The sequence below is a fragment of the Ascaphus truei genome, chromosome 12, assembly GCF_040206685.1.
Source record: "Ascaphus truei isolate aAscTru1 chromosome 12, aAscTru1.hap1, whole genome shotgun sequence".
NCBI classification, from domain to species: domain Eukaryota; kingdom Metazoa; phylum Chordata; class Amphibia; order Anura; family Ascaphidae; genus Ascaphus; species Ascaphus truei.
In genome coordinates, this window is record NC_134494.1 from 44,831,209 (window position 1) to 44,849,431 (window position 18,223).

The 18,223-nt window shown below is 44.9% G+C and overlaps 1 protein-coding gene across 2 annotated transcripts in view; it reads left to right on the forward strand.

The window, feature by feature from the left end:
- SLC1A2 (solute carrier family 1 member 2) overlaps positions 1 to 17,310 on the forward strand; it is a 111,027-nt gene extending 93,717 nt beyond the window's left edge. Inside the window, exons 8-12 of one of the 2 annotated variants that reach the window (XM_075567567.1) lie at positions 6,431 to 6,625; positions 7,395 to 7,529; positions 7,899 to 8,127; positions 10,255 to 10,325; positions 12,572 to 17,310. In XM_075567567.1, the coding sequence (XP_075423682.1) occupies positions 6,431 to 6,625; positions 7,395 to 7,529; positions 7,899 to 8,127; positions 10,255 to 10,290 (595 nt within the window). In that variant the 3' untranslated portion in view covers positions 10,291 to 10,325; positions 12,572 to 17,310. The remainder of the gene's footprint in view (positions 1 to 6,430; positions 6,626 to 7,394; positions 7,530 to 7,898; positions 8,128 to 10,254; positions 10,326 to 12,571) is intronic. The other variant, XM_075567566.1, reaches the window with a different exon arrangement.
- Positions 17,311 to 18,223: the final 913 nt, after the last annotated feature.

An 18,223-nucleotide genomic window follows, 5' to 3' on the forward strand; every position in this document is an offset into this window, starting at 1 on the left:
TACAGTAATTGCGGGCTACAAAATTAAATTATATATAAATGCAGAACTGTGTGGGCTGATGGAATAAGCCAGCAGGGAGATCTATAACAGAAAGAAAATACCGCTGCCAGATCTGCATTAATAGAAAGAAACTTTTCAAAGTAAACCATAAGCGAGTGCAACAATTTTAGTGAAACTAACATCAAATAATTAAGATATAGTCTGAACTCGATGGTGGACATATGTCTTCTTTCAACCTCATCTACTACGTGACATGTAACGATGTAATATAAGTGTAAGGTTTTTGAATAATCAAAGATACAACGCACATCGATGCCATGATGTCACACGTACCACAGAGTCCTCATGATGTCACACATACCACAGAGTCCTCATGATGTCACACATACCACAGAGTCTTCATGATGTCACACGCACCACAGAGTCCTCATGATGTCACACGTACCACAGAGACCTCATGATGTCACACATACCACAGAGTCCTCATGATGTCACACATACCACAGAGTCCTCATAATGTCACACGCACCACAGAGTCCTCATAATGTCACATGTACCACAGAGTCCTCATGATGTCACACATACCACAGCGTCCTCATGATGTCACACGCACCACAGAGTCCTCATGATGTCACACGTACCACAGAGTCCTCATGATGTCACACACACCACAGAGTCCTCATAATGTCACATGTACCACAGAGTCCTCATGATGTCACACATACCACAGAGTCCTCATGATGTCACACGCACCACAGAGTCCTCATGATGTCACACATACCACAGAGTCCTCATAATGTCACACATACCACAGAGTCCTCATAATGTCACACGTACCACAGAGTCCTCATAATGACACACGCACCAGAGTCCTCATGATGTCACATGTACCACAGAGTCCTCATGGTGTCACACATACCACAGAGTCCTCATGATGTCACACGTACCACAGAGTCCTCATGATGTCACACGTACCACAGAGTCTTCATGATGTCACATGTACCACAGAGTCCTCATAATGTCACATGTACCACAGAGTCCTCATGATGTCCCCACCAGGTGAGTTGCACAAAGAAGCAGAGCGGACCAACGCGTTTCCCGGATCCAATGCTGCTGCGTCAGCTAGTGGGATGTATCCAAAAAAGATACACCACATATTTTTACAATGCCACTGCATATTATAAAACGCTATTAGATAAAATATATATTGTTAACTAATAAAATGTAAAACCTGAAAAAATGCAAATCTTCATCTAAAAAATGTGATGTAGTATATATATAAATATAACATGTTCATATAAATATGACATGATTAAACCCTTTACTGCAATATTTCGTATGATCTGCACTATATATTTACATTAATAATTACAGGATGGTATAAACACCTTGAATACAGACAGAAGAAACATATATTCATCTAATTCTCCAAACTATCAGTCAGATCTCTAGAGACCACTTGGATGAGTAATAAAGACTGGTCTGTACAGAGACGTTCCAGAATCACTACAATTTTCATACAAACAGCTGGAATATTATTATTATTTATTTATACAGCGCAAGCATATTCCAAAGCGCAGTTCAATCGGGGTACAGAGTGACATCATACACAGAATGATATCATACAATGAGTGACATCAATTAGACAATAACATACTGTCACGGTGAGATTATGGCAGGCTGTATAAGGTCACATAAATATATATAACAGATTATATATATTTATCACTGGGTCTGAACTGAAATGAGTCTTAGATATAATAAAGTGAGTTTATTCCTTAGGATAGGTGAACACACGGATAATACAGTAACAGACAAGAAGTACACTTACTTAGGGGTTGGGGAATGAGAAGTTTGATGTAGCATTTTTCTTCAGCAATCAGGTAATCATCAGATGATAAATTGAAGCCTCACAACGAATAACTAAGGATATGTGGGGAACAGCAGTTTACAAACCTTTTGTCCCTCTATCCCTAACCTTAAGTACCTGTGATTGGTTTCCCATTATCTCCAGCCAATCTTTGATGGGGGAACACATTTTAGGACAGGCCCCCCTGCTAGCTGGCACATGCGCAGTAGAACTCTGGGGTCTCATTTCTGTAACCCCCCATAGGCAAATGGAATGCCAGCCAGTCTACCCATCTGGACCTCTAGCAAGATAACCTTTGTTGGAAGGTGATAAGTGGGACACTTGGAGACTGCTCTGGTTTGAGCCTCCTCCACCCTTAAATCATCAGGGAGGGTGACAAGACCCTTGGAACAACACTTAAATCCTAAAGTATTTGCCCATTCCCTGGGACACAGTATTAAACCTAAAACATAAACGTATTTCACAAAGAGCTATAATCATTAAAGGACTATTAACCCTTGTGCTCCCGGGTGGATTCTAGTGTGTGTGTGATGCAGACACTGATTAACCAGACATTACAATGGAACAGGGGAACAGGGGAATACACATGTACATGTCATTACAGGGGTTAAATCACAGTTCTGGGTCTTAGCCCAGTTAACCCTTTGACTCCCGGGTGAGGTCAGGGGTGGCCAAATGGGGTGCAACCCCTTTAATACTGGGCCACCCCCTTTCTCCCTCTACATATACAATTACAAATAAGGACAAACAGGCACAAGCAGATACAGACGGTAGTGAGGGTCCTGATCCTGAGAGCTCACACTCTAGAGCAGTGATTCCCAACCTTTTTTGTCTGGAGGAACCCTTGAAGTATTTCGTAAAATTTCGGAGAACCCCTATCTGGATGACACATATTAGGTTCGACAGGGCTAAATCACAAAATAGACGGGAGAGCCAGGAAAGCCGTCGCGGGCTGCGCTGCGAGTGCGCCAAAATCTTGTCTTTTGGCCAAGGCGGTCGCGCATCGCGGCTTGTACGCACACGCACCGACTGGGTCCTGCCCCATAGAGCGGCCCCCTTGGGATTTAGCCTTACTGAACACGTTAGCTGATAGGGGCACGCAGTATGCTGGACCTGGCATTAAGTATAAATGGGGTCGCACTGTGAAAGGCAGGGTGCAGAAAAGCATTTCCATCACACAAAACGCCATGGGGGGGGGGACATGGGACGTATGCGCTCCTGAATGCTGCTTCCAATGACACGAAAGAAGTGGTATTATTATGCTTCATGGCCAACACCAATCCTTTTAAACATGAGAACAATATAAAAGCTCACTGCTACATGTAGGTCCTTTTGTCTGAACACAAAGTGGAAGTTTGCATGACGGGTCAATAGTGGTTATCCTGTACCACCCAATATACGCACGGTGTGGCCACTGGCGGGGACTTCCCGTTTCAGTTTGTGTGCAATGCATCTGTCACTAAACATTTCCAGTTATTATGTTCATGACCTCAGAGCCTGCTCCCCCCTTCCCCCCCCCCCCCACAAGATCCCGCAAATAAAGCACACACACACAGAGGCCTGGAGGTACAATGACCGCTGTGTTTATTTATATCCAGCAAAGGAGGAGGTGCTAACCCTGCCAGAGCTCCACCCACAGGTAAGGCCAATGAGGTTTAAATCATGGCCCGTTAGCTGGGACCGTCCCACGTCCCAGACATTCAGCTGACGAGATGGGCCCCAGGTACTCAAAACAGAAAAAGAAGCTGAGTATAAGCTGCAGGATGAGCGCTGTAACGAGTCTCTGGTATATCAATGTGTGACGGGCACAAACTGGAAAATAGAATAAATACAGTATGATATCCAACAGTATAACTGCCTTGTAGAGGAGAAAAAGAGTATATAAAGCTAGACTGGAAAGGGCAAAGATATTACCCTTCCGTAATAGCTAGGATCACGGGACTTACCCAGTAACTCTGTTTGAAAATTCGGTGGGGAGCTGCATGTACTCCTGCCGTTCTCCGCGTCCTCATCTGCTGGCTGTGTGCTTGATCAGCTGGTACTGGGAGTGGATCCGTAGAACCTGTATGCGTCTCTCCAATCACGTAAAGATGCAGTAAAAAAGGGAAAAGGGGATCGGTTATGGACGTCTGCGCGTTTTGCACCAAACCGGCCCTTTCTCAAGGAGAATGGGGGAAAGCTCACTACTTAGGCCTCGTTCAGGGTGCCAGAGGCAGGAGTTGGAGGGAGGGCATTCGGGAGGGAGGGCGGCAGTCTGCTGGGCGATGTGTGTTCATCCCCAGCAGACGTTTTCAGGAGTTGAGGAGGGGGCGGGGCTACAGACGGCAGGTTAGGGATCCAAGTTGCAGTCATGAAATCATTCTCAAGAATGATTTCATTGGCTGCCGAGGTCCCAGTGACGCTGCTGCAGCTTCAAAAAACGTTTTTTTCGTTTAGTGAAACTGTAGCCAGCGTCAACTCCGGACTTTGGAGACAGGGCAGCTGCTACCCTGACAACCAGTATTCAATTTGAATACTTTGTGTCCCACAGCAGCACGCACGGCAGCACGCCCTCCCTCCGAAGCCTGCACCCTGAAGGAGGCCTTAAGCTGTCCCAAAACATCATCTGAACAGAATCCGGTGAAATCAAGTCAAATGTAACACTAACAGGTGTTGTGTAAAAGAAGATATGTGTTGCAACTATTACCATTTGAATCCATATACGTCCAAAGACCTCCTAAATTGCAACAATGTATATCTTACATGAATATAATATTTCTTTAAACCGATATAATTTTTAAATATGAATCAATCCATAATATCATAGTAAAAAGAGTTACTTTGAATATAGATAATAATATAAACATTTTGAGTAAATGTCCATGGAAATTCTTTGCCTTTAGGAGTGGTCCAGAGAAAAAAAAACAGCCCCGATAGTCCGGTCTTAGCAATATCACAATGAATAATTATTAGATCATGGAAATATTACCCAAAATGGGAATATTAGAACATCTTTTAAATGTTTATAAAGCAATATGGAAATAAACAACTTCAATAATTTAAATAGACAGTCTTGATAAACATCCCATAGAAATATCACTGTGTTAACATATGGTAATTATTGAGGAAAACCAGTCCTATTGAATCCAAGGATTGTAAAAAAAAAAAAAAGGACACAACAGATAATATAAACAATAACTGTCGTCAACAGTGAGAATGTCACAAACGGGATGTTGATATTGATAAAATACAAAAAAGGAATAAGCAGCGCAAAACATCAAACATGGCGAATATTCATTTTCAGAGCTGGACAAAGCTAAAGTGCATCACAGACTGTACAGGGACATTAGGAGGCAGACGGATGTTGGGATGTTATGGGGTAACTATTAAAGAGCATTACCAATCCCCTTTTCTCTTTTTTACCCCAAATACCCATGGCACAACGAGCCCTGCCCACTCACCCAGCATGCCACAACCAGGCATCACCTGAGCCCGCCTGGGAAGGGTACCCCGCACTTACCTCCCAAACCAGCCGCCGCGACAGAGGCAACACAACCCCAACAGACACCTCAAATATAACTATATTCAAATACAAAGTACAACGCAACAAAACAGAATTTAACCAAACGGGGAGGGAAAACACAGTGAGGGGCGCAGCCTGCTCTCCCCTCACTGTCTGCCTTTATACCCTCTAGTCCCCCCCTCCCTGTCGCCCATAACCAAGAGGGGTGGGAGGGGGCAGGTGGAAAAGGTGGGGGTGGGGGAAGCTGGGCCTTGCGGTCATGCCGCACTTTGCCTAAGGCAAAGTGCTTTATTTATAATAGTGTACAGAGCTTTCCAAACCTCACAGGTCTCTTCTTCACCTGTACAGCTTTCCAAACCTCACAGGTCTCTTCTTCACCTATACAGCTTTCCAAACCTCACAGGTCTCTTCTTCACCTGTACAGAGCTTTCCCAACCTCACAGGTCTCTTCTTCACATTTACAGAGCTTTCCAAATCTCAGAGGTCTCTCCTTCAAATGCATAGAGCTTTCCAAACCTCACAGGTCTCTTCTTCACATGTACAGAGCTTTCCAAACCTCACAGGTCTCTTCTTCACATGTACAGAGCTTTCCAAACCTCACAGGTCTCTTCTTCACATGTACAGATCTTTCCTAACCTCACATGTCTCTTCTTCACCTGTACAGAGCTTTCCTAACCTCACAGGTCTCTTCTTCACATTTACAGAGCTTTCTAAATCTCAGAGGTCTCTCCTTCAAATGCATAGAGCTTTCCAAACCTCACAGGTCTCTTCTTCACATGTACAGAGCTTTCCAAACCTCACAGGTCTCTTCTTCACATGTACAGAGCTTTCTAAACCTCACAGGTCTCTTCTTCACATGTACAGAGCTTTCCAAACCTCACAGGTCTCTTCTTCACATGTACAGAGCTTTCTAAACCTCACAGGTCTCTTCTTCACATGTACAGATCTTTCCTAACCTCACAGGTCTCTCTCACTGGTATATTCATTAGAACATATTGCAGCGTTTCTGGTAACATGGCGTCCAGCCGCAGATAAACGTGCGCTCCTGTCTGTTTCAGTGCTGGGACTTTGCCTGTCACATTCCGCTGCCTGGAGGAAAACTTGGGGATTGACAAGAGGGTGACGCGGTTTGTGCTGCCTGTTGGAGCCACAATCAACATGGACGGAACAGCGCTGTACGAGGCAGTGGCTGCCATCTTTATTGCACAGATGAATGGCATAGTGCTGGACGCTGGACAGATAGTTACAGTGAGGTGAGTGTAATAAACCTTCTGAATGCGTCACAGAGACAGGCATCGCACACACGTCTTTCCTGCACCCCATTGTCTCATGTCTGAACATTCATGCAGAGGCAGCTCTGATCTTTTATTTGATGCTGATACATATGTTACTAACATAAAATACAGTGATGAACTTTTTGGCACAAGCCCTTTAATTATGTTTAGGGCATATTTCCCAAGTGGAGTTATTCCATAAGATGCCGCCTGGTTCTGGAAGACTAAATATTGTCCCTTCAGTTCAATGAGCCATAAGGTTTTTTTCTGACACCAGAATATGGCCCTTAATCCCTTCCGCTGCCAGATCATTGCTTTTCATGCTTTTCAATGCATCACCCAGTCTTTAGATCTGTATGAGGCTGCGCTTATAGTGACGGCGACAGCGACGCAACAGCGACGTCACAACAAATGCATTGTCGCCGTCATCGGCGCTTATAGTGCACACGACCAAGCGACAGCGCTACCAAAAACCTGGTAGTCGCTGTTATTTGATTTTTTCGCGACAATCTCCCCTTGTGGCCAATCAGAGAGCTTCTCCGTCCCTCTGCCTTCCCCTTTTATGACGTCACTACTTTGTCGCCAGCGACATCGCCCAAACTTGATTTACAACTATAGCAATAGAGACGGCGACGGGTGATACCATCAGTCGCGTCGCCGGCACTATAAGCGCAGCCTAAGTGAGCGTCAGCGCTCTCAGGGTGAGATTCTGCTTGTTTCATCTTCTGCTGCACGCTTTCTTCCCAAGCCTGACTGCTACCCTGGCCAGCATCGGAGCTGCCAGCATCCCGAGTGCCGGTCTGGTCACCATGCTTCTGATTCTAACCGCGGTCGGGCTTCCCACACAGGACATCAGCCTGCTGGTTGCCGTGGACTGGATCTTGTAAGTAACACTGAGACATGTGGGTAATCCCATCATACACTCAATATTACTATTATCCTTTGTTATAAGGCGACATGTTAAACTCAGCGTGAAACACAGTGACAGTGTGTAACACACACAGTGTTAGCAGGTGTACTGCACACCCTCATACAGATAGCTATATGGATGGTGCTTGCAGCCTCTCCTGCTGCCCTCTCCTGTTCTGCCATCTCTCCTCTATACAGGGGGCAGCCAGTCACAGCTGGGGGCAAAGTGGGTGAGTGCTATTGGTACTTTAACTACTTGGCTTTCAGAGGGACTGACAACAACACACAGGGACCCTGCCCGTCCGTGCCCACGCCATGACACTTCTTCTGTTACCCACCCCAGGGACCGGATGAGGACTTCTGTCAACGTCGTGGGCGACTCTTTTGGCGCTGGCATTGTCTACCATCTGTCCAAGGCCGAGCTGGACATCCTGGACAAGCAGCATGAGCAGCACGACATTGAAATGACCAAGACTCAGTCCATTTATGACGACATGAAGAACCACAGGGAGAACAACTCCAACCAGTGTATCTACGCCGCCCACAACTCTGTCGTAGTAGATGACTGCAAGGTACCGTTCACCTTTATGGATATCGAGACTTGTATATAGACTGCATGCTCTTCTTTTGCACCTGCATGTACTGTATATGCTCTGGTTTTTTTATCAGTATTTCTGTAGTGTTGTTACAAGTCCCAACCACCCCCAATATAGTGACCAAGCCTGGGAGGGCACAAGACTTTGCAAGCAACCCACCTGCTCTGTTACCTGATATCTACAGTAACCAGCAGGGGAGTCTGTCCCATCTAACCCGACTGGTCATAACGCTACAATGTATCATGGAATAACAATCAGGATAACGAATTAACACAGTCAGTACTCAAAGATCTAAAAACACACGTGTTGTGCCTGCCTTTTATATTTCTTCTATTTCTTATTGTTTCCTAGTGAATAAATAGGTACAGTATAATGCTCATTTTAATTTGAAATTCGTTTTTCATTTTAAAGAGAATAAAAACCAGAAATGTAAAGATAATGCTGAATATTTTTAGGAGTAGTTTACTTTCCAGTGTCTTCAAAAATATATATTTTGGAAGGAATTGAACCTTTATTTAACGCCATCTCAAAATATTAAAGTGCAATTTATAATACCTTTTATGGGGCTAATGTGAAACATTCATTGTAGTTGTTTAAGACGAAAACAATCTCTTCTTCCTGAGTGTAAGTGGAATTGTGATGTTAAAAGCTCAGGCAAGAAGAACATCGACTAAAACAGTCAAATAAGTGTGTCACAATCTCATGTCCTCAGAGCCAAAATAACCGCCAGAATTCAGCATAATCCGATTTCTACCATCCTCGTATAGATCCAACTTCCAACAATCAGAGAGATTCAGAGACACGAGTACCCAGTAAATAGCACTTTAATGGAAAAAGTACTTTTATTTTATCAGTGAGACTCGATTGAAGCCTGTGTGGTAATATCACTGAGACTGGCTCCAAACCTGTGTTATTTAACCTATCTGCTAATCTCTGAGGCTATAGCCGTTCTAATTCCATTGTGTAACGGCTGCTGATGTAATTCTCCAAGCAATACAATATAGCAATATATATGGTATATATATATATATATATATATATATATATATATATATATATATATATATATATATAAAATGGAAATAGCCGTGTTAGTCCAGTTGCGATTATATATATAATATACACATATATACTGCATCTCCAAAACCCTCCAAATCACCCACCTCACTGATCCTATTGCCTCCACTGTCAGACCCATCACTATGCCACCGACAGGACTACATCCGGACACCTGACCCCAACCCCTGCCCACCAACCCCTGCCCACCAACCCCTGCCCACCAACCCCTGCCCACCAACCCCTGCCCACCAACCCCTGCCCACCAACCAAGCACGTTTTACTAACTAATGTACTGCGCCCTGGGTAAGGGCGCTATATGAATATATAAAAGAACCCATTCCCATGCTACATGGCAGACTATGAGGGGTTAACCTCTTATCAGGTGGCTCTCATATAACCACGGTGCCGTGCTTAAAATATGGAAGGCGTTATATTATCCCTTCTGCTGTAAGAGAGGCTTACATCCTATGTTGTTGTCCTGTAATGAAGTCCTCTCTAGCAACAAGGGGGTTAATCTAGATCAGGGGTAGCCAACTCCAGTCCTCATGGGCCACCAACAGGTCCTGCTTTCAGAATATCCCTGCTTCAGCACAGGTGGCTCAATTAGTGGCTCTGGGCCACTGATTGAGCCTCCTGTGCTGAAGCAGGGATATCAGTAATACCTGGCCTGTTGGTGGCACTGAGAACTGGAGTTTGATACCCCTGATCTAGCAGCAAACAAAACTCTGTATATATATCAACGGTAACAGAACAAATTGATACAATCCCAGTAGGAGTAACCAACTAATTTCTCCTGCTGTCTGCTGTGCACTGTATTATATTTGGGGTAGAATTGGTGAAAGCTGCATGAGATTTTATTGTATGACTTTGTTTTGTATGACCATGTTTTCCCAGCGCATGTAAACATGTAATTGTGTCCTGCATCTTCTTTCTCCTGGTAACGCATGCGTTTTCCTTTCAGTTCTCTTAAAGATAGGAGGGACGCTTTTGAAATGTTGTTGCATTTTGTCATGTTTCCATGTCCCAATGCTTTCACACATGCAGTCTTTCCATCACATCGAATACCAATCCTGTCTCTAAGTGTTCTCCACACACCATGGACCTTAGCGTGCAAGGTAAGAAGCAGACCCGCTGGCAGGGCTAGCGCTGTGCAATCTTAGGCCTCCGCCAGGGTGGCGCTGAGCGGGCGCGCTCACGCTGGCCGCTATGAAACACATTGAGGTAATGTGTGAGGCCAGCGTGAGCGAGCGCCTGCGCCTGCTCGGCGCTTAGCTGCTCGCAGAGCAAGCAAATTTGAATTTGTCATCCGCACGCGCGTCACGTGAGCAGTTCGCCCAATGAGGGCAAACCAGCTCCATGATGTCACGCCCGTGCCCCCCACCCCCCCCCCCAAATCTTCCCCCCCGCGCGCGCACCTAGCCAGCCACAAATCTCCCGGCCAAGCAGGGAGCGTGACGTCACTGCGCATGAGCGCCAGCGCGCTCCCTGCCTGGCCGCGGCCTTAGTGCTAAGGGCCACGGGGCGACTTCGTTTTCCCCGTGGCGAAAGAACAAATAGCTTTCTAAGTCAGCAATTCCTATCCTCACCCCTGACCCATGTTACTCTGAGAGAGGTCGGAAACCTCCATACAGCGGCCCCTCTGGTATAATAGGAATTGGATATGAAAGTGGAATTGGATGAGAACTCCTCATTGAAATGGAACCCTAATTGTTCACCCCGTTAACTTCTCAAACCCCGACCTGATACAGAGTAACTACCTGTGCAGTGCAGCGCAGGAAGTGGGAGGGAATAAGTGTATCCAGGGCAAAGGCCATAGTACATTGGAAGCACTTGTAGTGATGGCATACAGTATATCTTTCTTGGCAATGCTGCTTGAAATAGCTGTACTAAGTATCAGTGACAAGCAATGCTCTGCTGCCAAACTAATCCAAAAATGATCTTTGGACACTGTTGTTTTTCTGGAGTTAGCTCGTATACTGTGAGAGGAGCCTGATGCTATTGTCTGATGTCACTGTGTCTCCAACATGAGTTTGCATAGGAAAAGCCCCCTTCCCTTACTCGTTATTGGTTCTCTGAAAGGGTAGGGTGGGCTATGGGAAAAAAAAAGAAAAAGCACCTGTTTGACAAACACACCACAGTGACCACAAAAAATGCCATTTGTAAATTATTCCCCAACCCCCAAAACAGCAAAATATTATCTATTAGCATAGTTAGATTTGTTTAAGGAAGCCAATTAAATCCAGTATAAAATGTATTCTTTTTAGCTGGCTACATAGGATTGCACCTTTAAATACATGGTATATTATTTCTATCGTGTATAACATGAAATTATCCCAAACTCACTTAGCACGGAACGTAGAAAACACCACAAACGCCTAGTGAGACGCGTAGAATACGCAGCACAGATATTGGTCTCATGTCCAGGCATCCTGACAAGCAGCCGCCATGTTTTTATGCATGAAACATTCTTCTGTGGGACCTTCTGTTGACATCTCTTCTCCCTCTGTGGGCGCCATTGCATGGGACCTGGCTTGCTTTATATTTGCATGATGTGTACTAGTTCTGTGCGTTGTGATTCTCTCTCCTAAATTCAGAGTCTCGTGTTACCTGAACAATTTAGTCAGAAGAAAAACTGGGGGGTGGGGTGTCCCTGGAACTTAAAATAGCTTCGGACCCCCCCCCCCCCCTCCCTCCCCCCGAGTTCAAATGCTGTAATATAGAAAAAGGGCATTTAGACAGGATTGCTGCTTTGATGACTATAAGAAGTTGGGCTGTCATTTGGCTGTAACAGATCCGGTCTGTTCTATATATGTACCCACTGCTGCTCATAACAATTCTATAGGTGGGAGGGAATGCACTGCCCCTTTAAAATAATACACTGCGGTTCTGTAATGCATGAGCCCCTAATTCTGGAGGGGTCTTCCGAACATTACATGCACTCTGGCTTTTTCTGCTACGTGTGTAGAGCAACTAAGGCAGGGGCGGCCAACCCCAGTCCTCAAGGGCCACCAACAGGTCACGGTTTCAGGATATCACTGCTTCAGCACAGGTGGTGCAGTCAAAGACTGAGCTACTGATTGAGCCACCTGTGCTGAAACAGGGATATCCTGAAACCGTGACCTGTTGGTGGCCCTTTAGGACCGAAGTTGGCCACCCCTGATAATAATACACGCATAAAAAACTGTGTGTGTGTATATATAAATATATATATACACACACATTTAAGCCCTTTACTTTTAGAGGTACCAGCAAAGCATTGCAAAGCTATGTATGCCTTAGTATGCAAAGCAATATGTTGCTGGCACCTCAGGGGTTATTGTTCCTTCCTTTTCGTACTAACCGTAAGAGTGATCATTTTCAGGTAACGCTGGCAAACAATGGCAAAACGGCAGACTTCAATGCTGTGGAGGAGGAGCCGCAGGAAGCATGAAAGTGCCGAAGTCCCGCAGCCTATCTCCGCGAGCAGTATTAGAGTATGACATGGCTATCTCATAACTCCCACTAACCAGGCAGAAACATTACAATTACACTACAGAAAACCTTTGGGCACCCGACTCTCGCATTATGCAGCTGGGGGTCAATTGTTAGACGCAGCCTGGCTGGGTTCTGAGGTGCAGAGAATGTGCGTTGGGGCTTACTCCTCCTCCGCATGGGGAGGCTGATTCCAGGGACTCAGGTAATATACATGCAGGAGTTGTGAAAGTATTCATACAATTGTGTTCGTGTACAGTGTTCAAAATATTCCATTCAATAGCTAGGTTCATGTGCATGGTTTTGATATATCTCACCCTTCAGGTGCCAGGATTTCATTGCAGGTGTGTTGTGAGGGTGTTACATTGGCTGTAATGACTGGGTACTAATAACAAGCATATTACCAATGTTTAGGCAGAGTTCTTACCTCTAGTGCTGAGCCTCCCTTACAAAGTCTCCCTACTGCAAGCCTGGTGCAATATTAGTGCAAAAACTGCAATGAACGCTAAAGCGGTCCCTTTCTTTGTTGACTTTTTGGTACTATTTTTTGCACCATTAATGCACCGGTTTTGCACTCGCGAAGCTTTGAAACACCCCTCCTTAGTAAGACACGTGCTAATAGCATTGGCATTGATTGTATTCACAGTTTTGTTTATTTCAGGCCATTTGTAGCAGATATTTCAGCGGTTTGGATGGGTGCATTAATGCAGGCAATGTGCTAACGCTGCAGTGTACAGGAAGGTTACTGCCCTGCCAGAGGAGTCAGTAACACAGATAACAGGACAGGCCCCAGTGTTGCAGATGCTGAATCAGAGGCCCTGCAGTCTGGTGCCTGCTCCTCTTGCTGAGGGGCCTGGAAGGATGTCCCATGCCTCAGGTATGGAAACCACATAGCACATACATGTCCACTCCTGGGTCTGTAGGATGTACAGTACAGGAACAGGACTCGGGTACCTTGGAGACAGTTGCCACGGTAACCTGCGTTTACATTAGGCTCCTTCCATTGTAGCATAGACATAAGTGATGCCGTATTTCAGGAGCGGCCAACTCCAGCCCTCAAGGGCCACCAACGGGTAAGGCTTTATGTATATCCCTGCTTCAGCACAGGGGGTGCAGTCACTGATTGAGCCACCGGTTCTGAAGCAGGGATATCCTGAAAACCTGACCTGTTGGTGGCCCTTGAGGACTCGAGTCGGCCGCCCCTGTTGTATTTAAAAGGTAAACCTGATAATAACCTCAATGAGCACACGAATGCCACGAACCCCACAAATCCCTTCTCACGTCCCCTAATTAGGGGGGCTGGAGATGCTCACGGCCCAGCCCACTTCTGCGTGGCTTTGGTGCTGAATGCGGTTCTGACCGTGGTGTTTTGTAGTGAAGTGATATGAGAATTTGTACCTTTTGTTGTTCATGGTTTTAGCAGATACACAATAGCATTTGTGTGGGAGGCTGTTTACCACGGAGACCACTGTATGTCCGCAAAGACTATTCTCCTGGAACAGAGGAGAGGTGGAGAGTTTATCATATCATGGGATATTTTGTTCATTAACCCTTATGGGGACCGACGGGGCCCTCGAGACTTTGCAACATGTTTCCCGGACTCTTTGGCTTTAGAATCAGCAGAACCACACCCAAACCCAATTGCAGCACAAAAAAACCGGACCTGTTTTTTGCAGTCAGTAATTGTTTCACTTTCGCACGAGACCTTCATCAGGACTAGGGTGGGATACAGCACAAAAGGGTGGGAGTGATCAAACCGCGATGCAGGGTATACCCCCCCCCCAATCCCCCCCGGGAGTTACCGTCGGACCTGTCGCAATACATCTCATGGTGCGTTGGTGACTCCCGACCGTAGTGATGGAGTGAGCACATGGGAATAAAACGTTACTTTATCGCACGGGGTGTGCAGGGCGAGGGAACTTCTGCCAGTTCCTCTGGCATTACAAAACTCTTCCTTTACTTTGCACGTGCCATCCAGGTGACTGCACTATACCGGCTCTCAAGTGCTGCCAAGCATTCACCTATAAGCACATGTTTAGTATGGCACAGGCGGTATGGTGGGGGAGGGCCTGGAGCTGTTTGTACTTCCGGTGCAGCTGCAGAAGTCACATTGCGTCTGTGATTCACGGAAGGATTTTTTCTTTCATTGTTCCTGGGACCTTCTGACAGTTTTTTCTATGTCACAGCTGGAGAATCCCTTCTTACTGTATCCTGCATTGCTGCTAGGGAATCTATAGTATCATTGCAGGACATTAAAGAGGCTGCACACAGTCACACCTGCATGATATGTGCAAGGGATATCTCTACAGTGGCTGTTTATTTCCAGATACAATGCCATACAAAACACTTTGCTGCAGAGGGGCAGGAGACGCATGCTCAGCAGTGGGTTGCGCTGCTGTTCATACAGAGCAGTTGTAGGCAGCCTGCAGACTGGGGACTGTTCATATAGAGCGGTTGTAGGCAGCCTGCAGACTGGGGACTGTTCATATAGAGCGGTTGTAGGCAGCCTGCAGACTGGGGACTGTTCATATAGAGCGGTTGTAGTCCGCGTGTGGACTGGAGACTGTTCATATAGAGCGGTTGTAGTCCGCGTGTGGACTGGAGACTGTTCATATAGAGCGGTTGTAGTCCGCGTGTGGACTGGAGACTGTTCATATAGAGCGGTTGTAGTCCGTGTGTGGACTGGAGACTGTTCATATAGAGCGGTTGTAGGCAGCCTGCAGATTGGGGACCACATACAGAACTCTTAGGTTGCACCCAAGCCCCAGGCCCGCTCCATCCTCCCCAGACTCGCTTAAAGAGACTATTAGCCAGTAAATACTCATCCAAGCACACTTTCTCCTTCCATGTGCATCCTTTTAGCATACTTCATTAACCCCTCTGCTGCCAGTGAGGCCTGGAACTCATTGGGGAGCAAATGGGTTACGTTGTTTTTATTTTATTTTTCCTTTATTCAGGGAGAATAATAATGTCACATTCTATTTTCTCTGACTCTTAAAAATCTCTGCCATCCTAAAATTGCTAAAGAAAGTGCTAGAAACTTGCAACTGCTTCTCCCTTGTGTACATAACCAAGTGGCCCCTAATGAGGACAGGCTGCAGCATGGTGTGCCAGGGAACGGCGTGTGACAAACTGTGCAGAGTACCCCCAGTTACTCCACAAATACTACAAATACAAGTGAAGGTTTTACATTAGAATGTGTATTGCCAAGTGGGACTGCACCATTAATAGCAATAAGTACAACTTGCTACATTGTTTCATTTGCGTGTATCAACACCCAGTCATGTAGTTTACCCACCAATGAGAAAATTGCCTTTATAATTATGGACCAAGAAAGAAATCAAAGACACTGCCGCCTTTTACCCCCTCTCCTGGAGACCTGAAAGGGTTAAATAATCCCCCAGGCTGCTCCAGCTCAGAAGGGGTTAAATAACCAGCTGGGAAATACATTCCTTTTTTTTTAACCCTTTCTTAGAAGAACAAGCAGTATATTTTTGGAGTAATAGCTCGATCCTGCCTCCGTTGCACCACCTTTTAGCATTGATAGGGTGCAGTGTGCTGGTGGTGGGTGAATGAAGTGAGTGATGTGGGGTGAACATCACGGGTAATGAATACTAATGCTGTATGTAGCACTGCTGGGGAAGGCTGAACCCTACAAGGAATCCTTGACCCTAAGCCAGGTTATAAGGGCCACACATACCGAAGTGACAATCAGAGCTCCGTTAATTAAGTGTTAATTAGACAAATCTTGCTTGTGCTGGAAGGCTGAACTTGAAGAGCCCTGAGTTAGTCCCTGAATGTTCTGTGTGACCTTTTGCAGATGAAAGTGTTTTATTATGACACATGCAGCCACCTCTGGGCTGGAATCAGCCGCGGTGTGACTGCAAAGCGGTGTTCCAGCTAACTGTTTGTTAAAATGCTTGTCGAAGCTGAGAATAGTCACACACTGCAAAGGGAATAAGGAAGGGTCCAGCTAATTACACAATGTCCTTGTAGACCAATACATGTAGCAATTCGGACACAAATGGGAGTGACAGCCTTGTTATTAACCTCTTCACTCCCAGAAAGAGCCAGTGTACCAGTCTCTGAAGTGGTAAAACACGAGTCAAGACTTAGAGCCTGTCACCTTCATCCCCTTGGGTGCCCACACAGAGGTCATTCAAGAGCTTGATTGAAGGTCGTCTCCCAGCAGTTCTGCATATGGATAAAGGGTCATTATTCCCAAACAATGAATGCGGGTATTTTCGGAACACCTAGCTCGTTCTATAGGTACTGATAGGTGCAGTCGCATGGTGTTCCTATCAATCCCATTGTGAAACTTAGTGTCAGCATGTAGTAAATAGTGTCTCCCGCACGTTGCGTAGATAACGTGGCTATTGATGTGTAATTTCCGTGAAATGGCGTGTATTAGGCGTGTTACTATTACAGTAGAAATGTTTCAACGTGTTCTCATTTTTGTTTAATTTTTTTAACGAGGAAAGATGTTTATTTATATCTGAATAATTTCAATGGCTTGCTGTTTTTTGTACGTCCGCTTATAACGATAACCTTGCTCTGAACCCGTACATGGTATTGTGTGTGTGTGTGTGTATATCTATCTATCTATCTATCTATCTATCTATCTATATATATATATATATATATATATATATATATATATATATATATATATATATATATATATATATATATATATATATATATATATATATATAGACATATGGAGACCAGGGGATCCTGATAGCCAAAAAGAGACAGCACACTGCAGGTATGGTATCAAAAAAGTGTATTCAGTAACACAAGGGCGGCCTTGTGTTACTGAATACACTTTTTTGATACCATACCTGCAGTGTGCTGTCTCTTTTTGGCTATCAGGATCCCCTGGTCTCCATATGTCTACATACTCTCTATGGGACAAGCATCTGCCTCCTGCAACAAAACCGTGAGTGCTAATCTCCATACCTGACATATATATATATATATATATATATATATATATATATATATTTATATGTAGAGGTATCGCCGGAAGAAGAGATCAGTGTATCTCGAAAGCTCGCACAAATAAAAGCATTTCGTTAGCCACAGAACGGTATCATCTATTTATTTTTTGTTTATATATTTATATATAGATATACACACACTTTATGCAGCTAATGTGTTGTAAATATGTCTGAATGTGTTTCACGGTCCTGTAAGCAGCGATGCTTTTGACGTCCTGCAGTTAATGCCGGTGGCCACACTTCCAGCTTGTGACGTAAATGGAATTTTTTTGCTAATAATTGATTAGTGACGTAGATGTTTCATAGAAATGAGATGTAGATATGATGTAGATTTTCCGTGTTACCTTGGCGTGTCACAGCAGTAGACAGATATGGTTAGTAAAAGTAGCACAAATGTTGGTTGTAAAAAAAAATACAACGTTGACCTAATTCTTGTAATTAACTTTTTTCTTGTTCAAACTCCACTGGCAGGAAAGGGGTTAAAATGCATTATAGGTAAAGCACAAACTGAAATATTAATAAGAAGCGGTCCAGCGCCC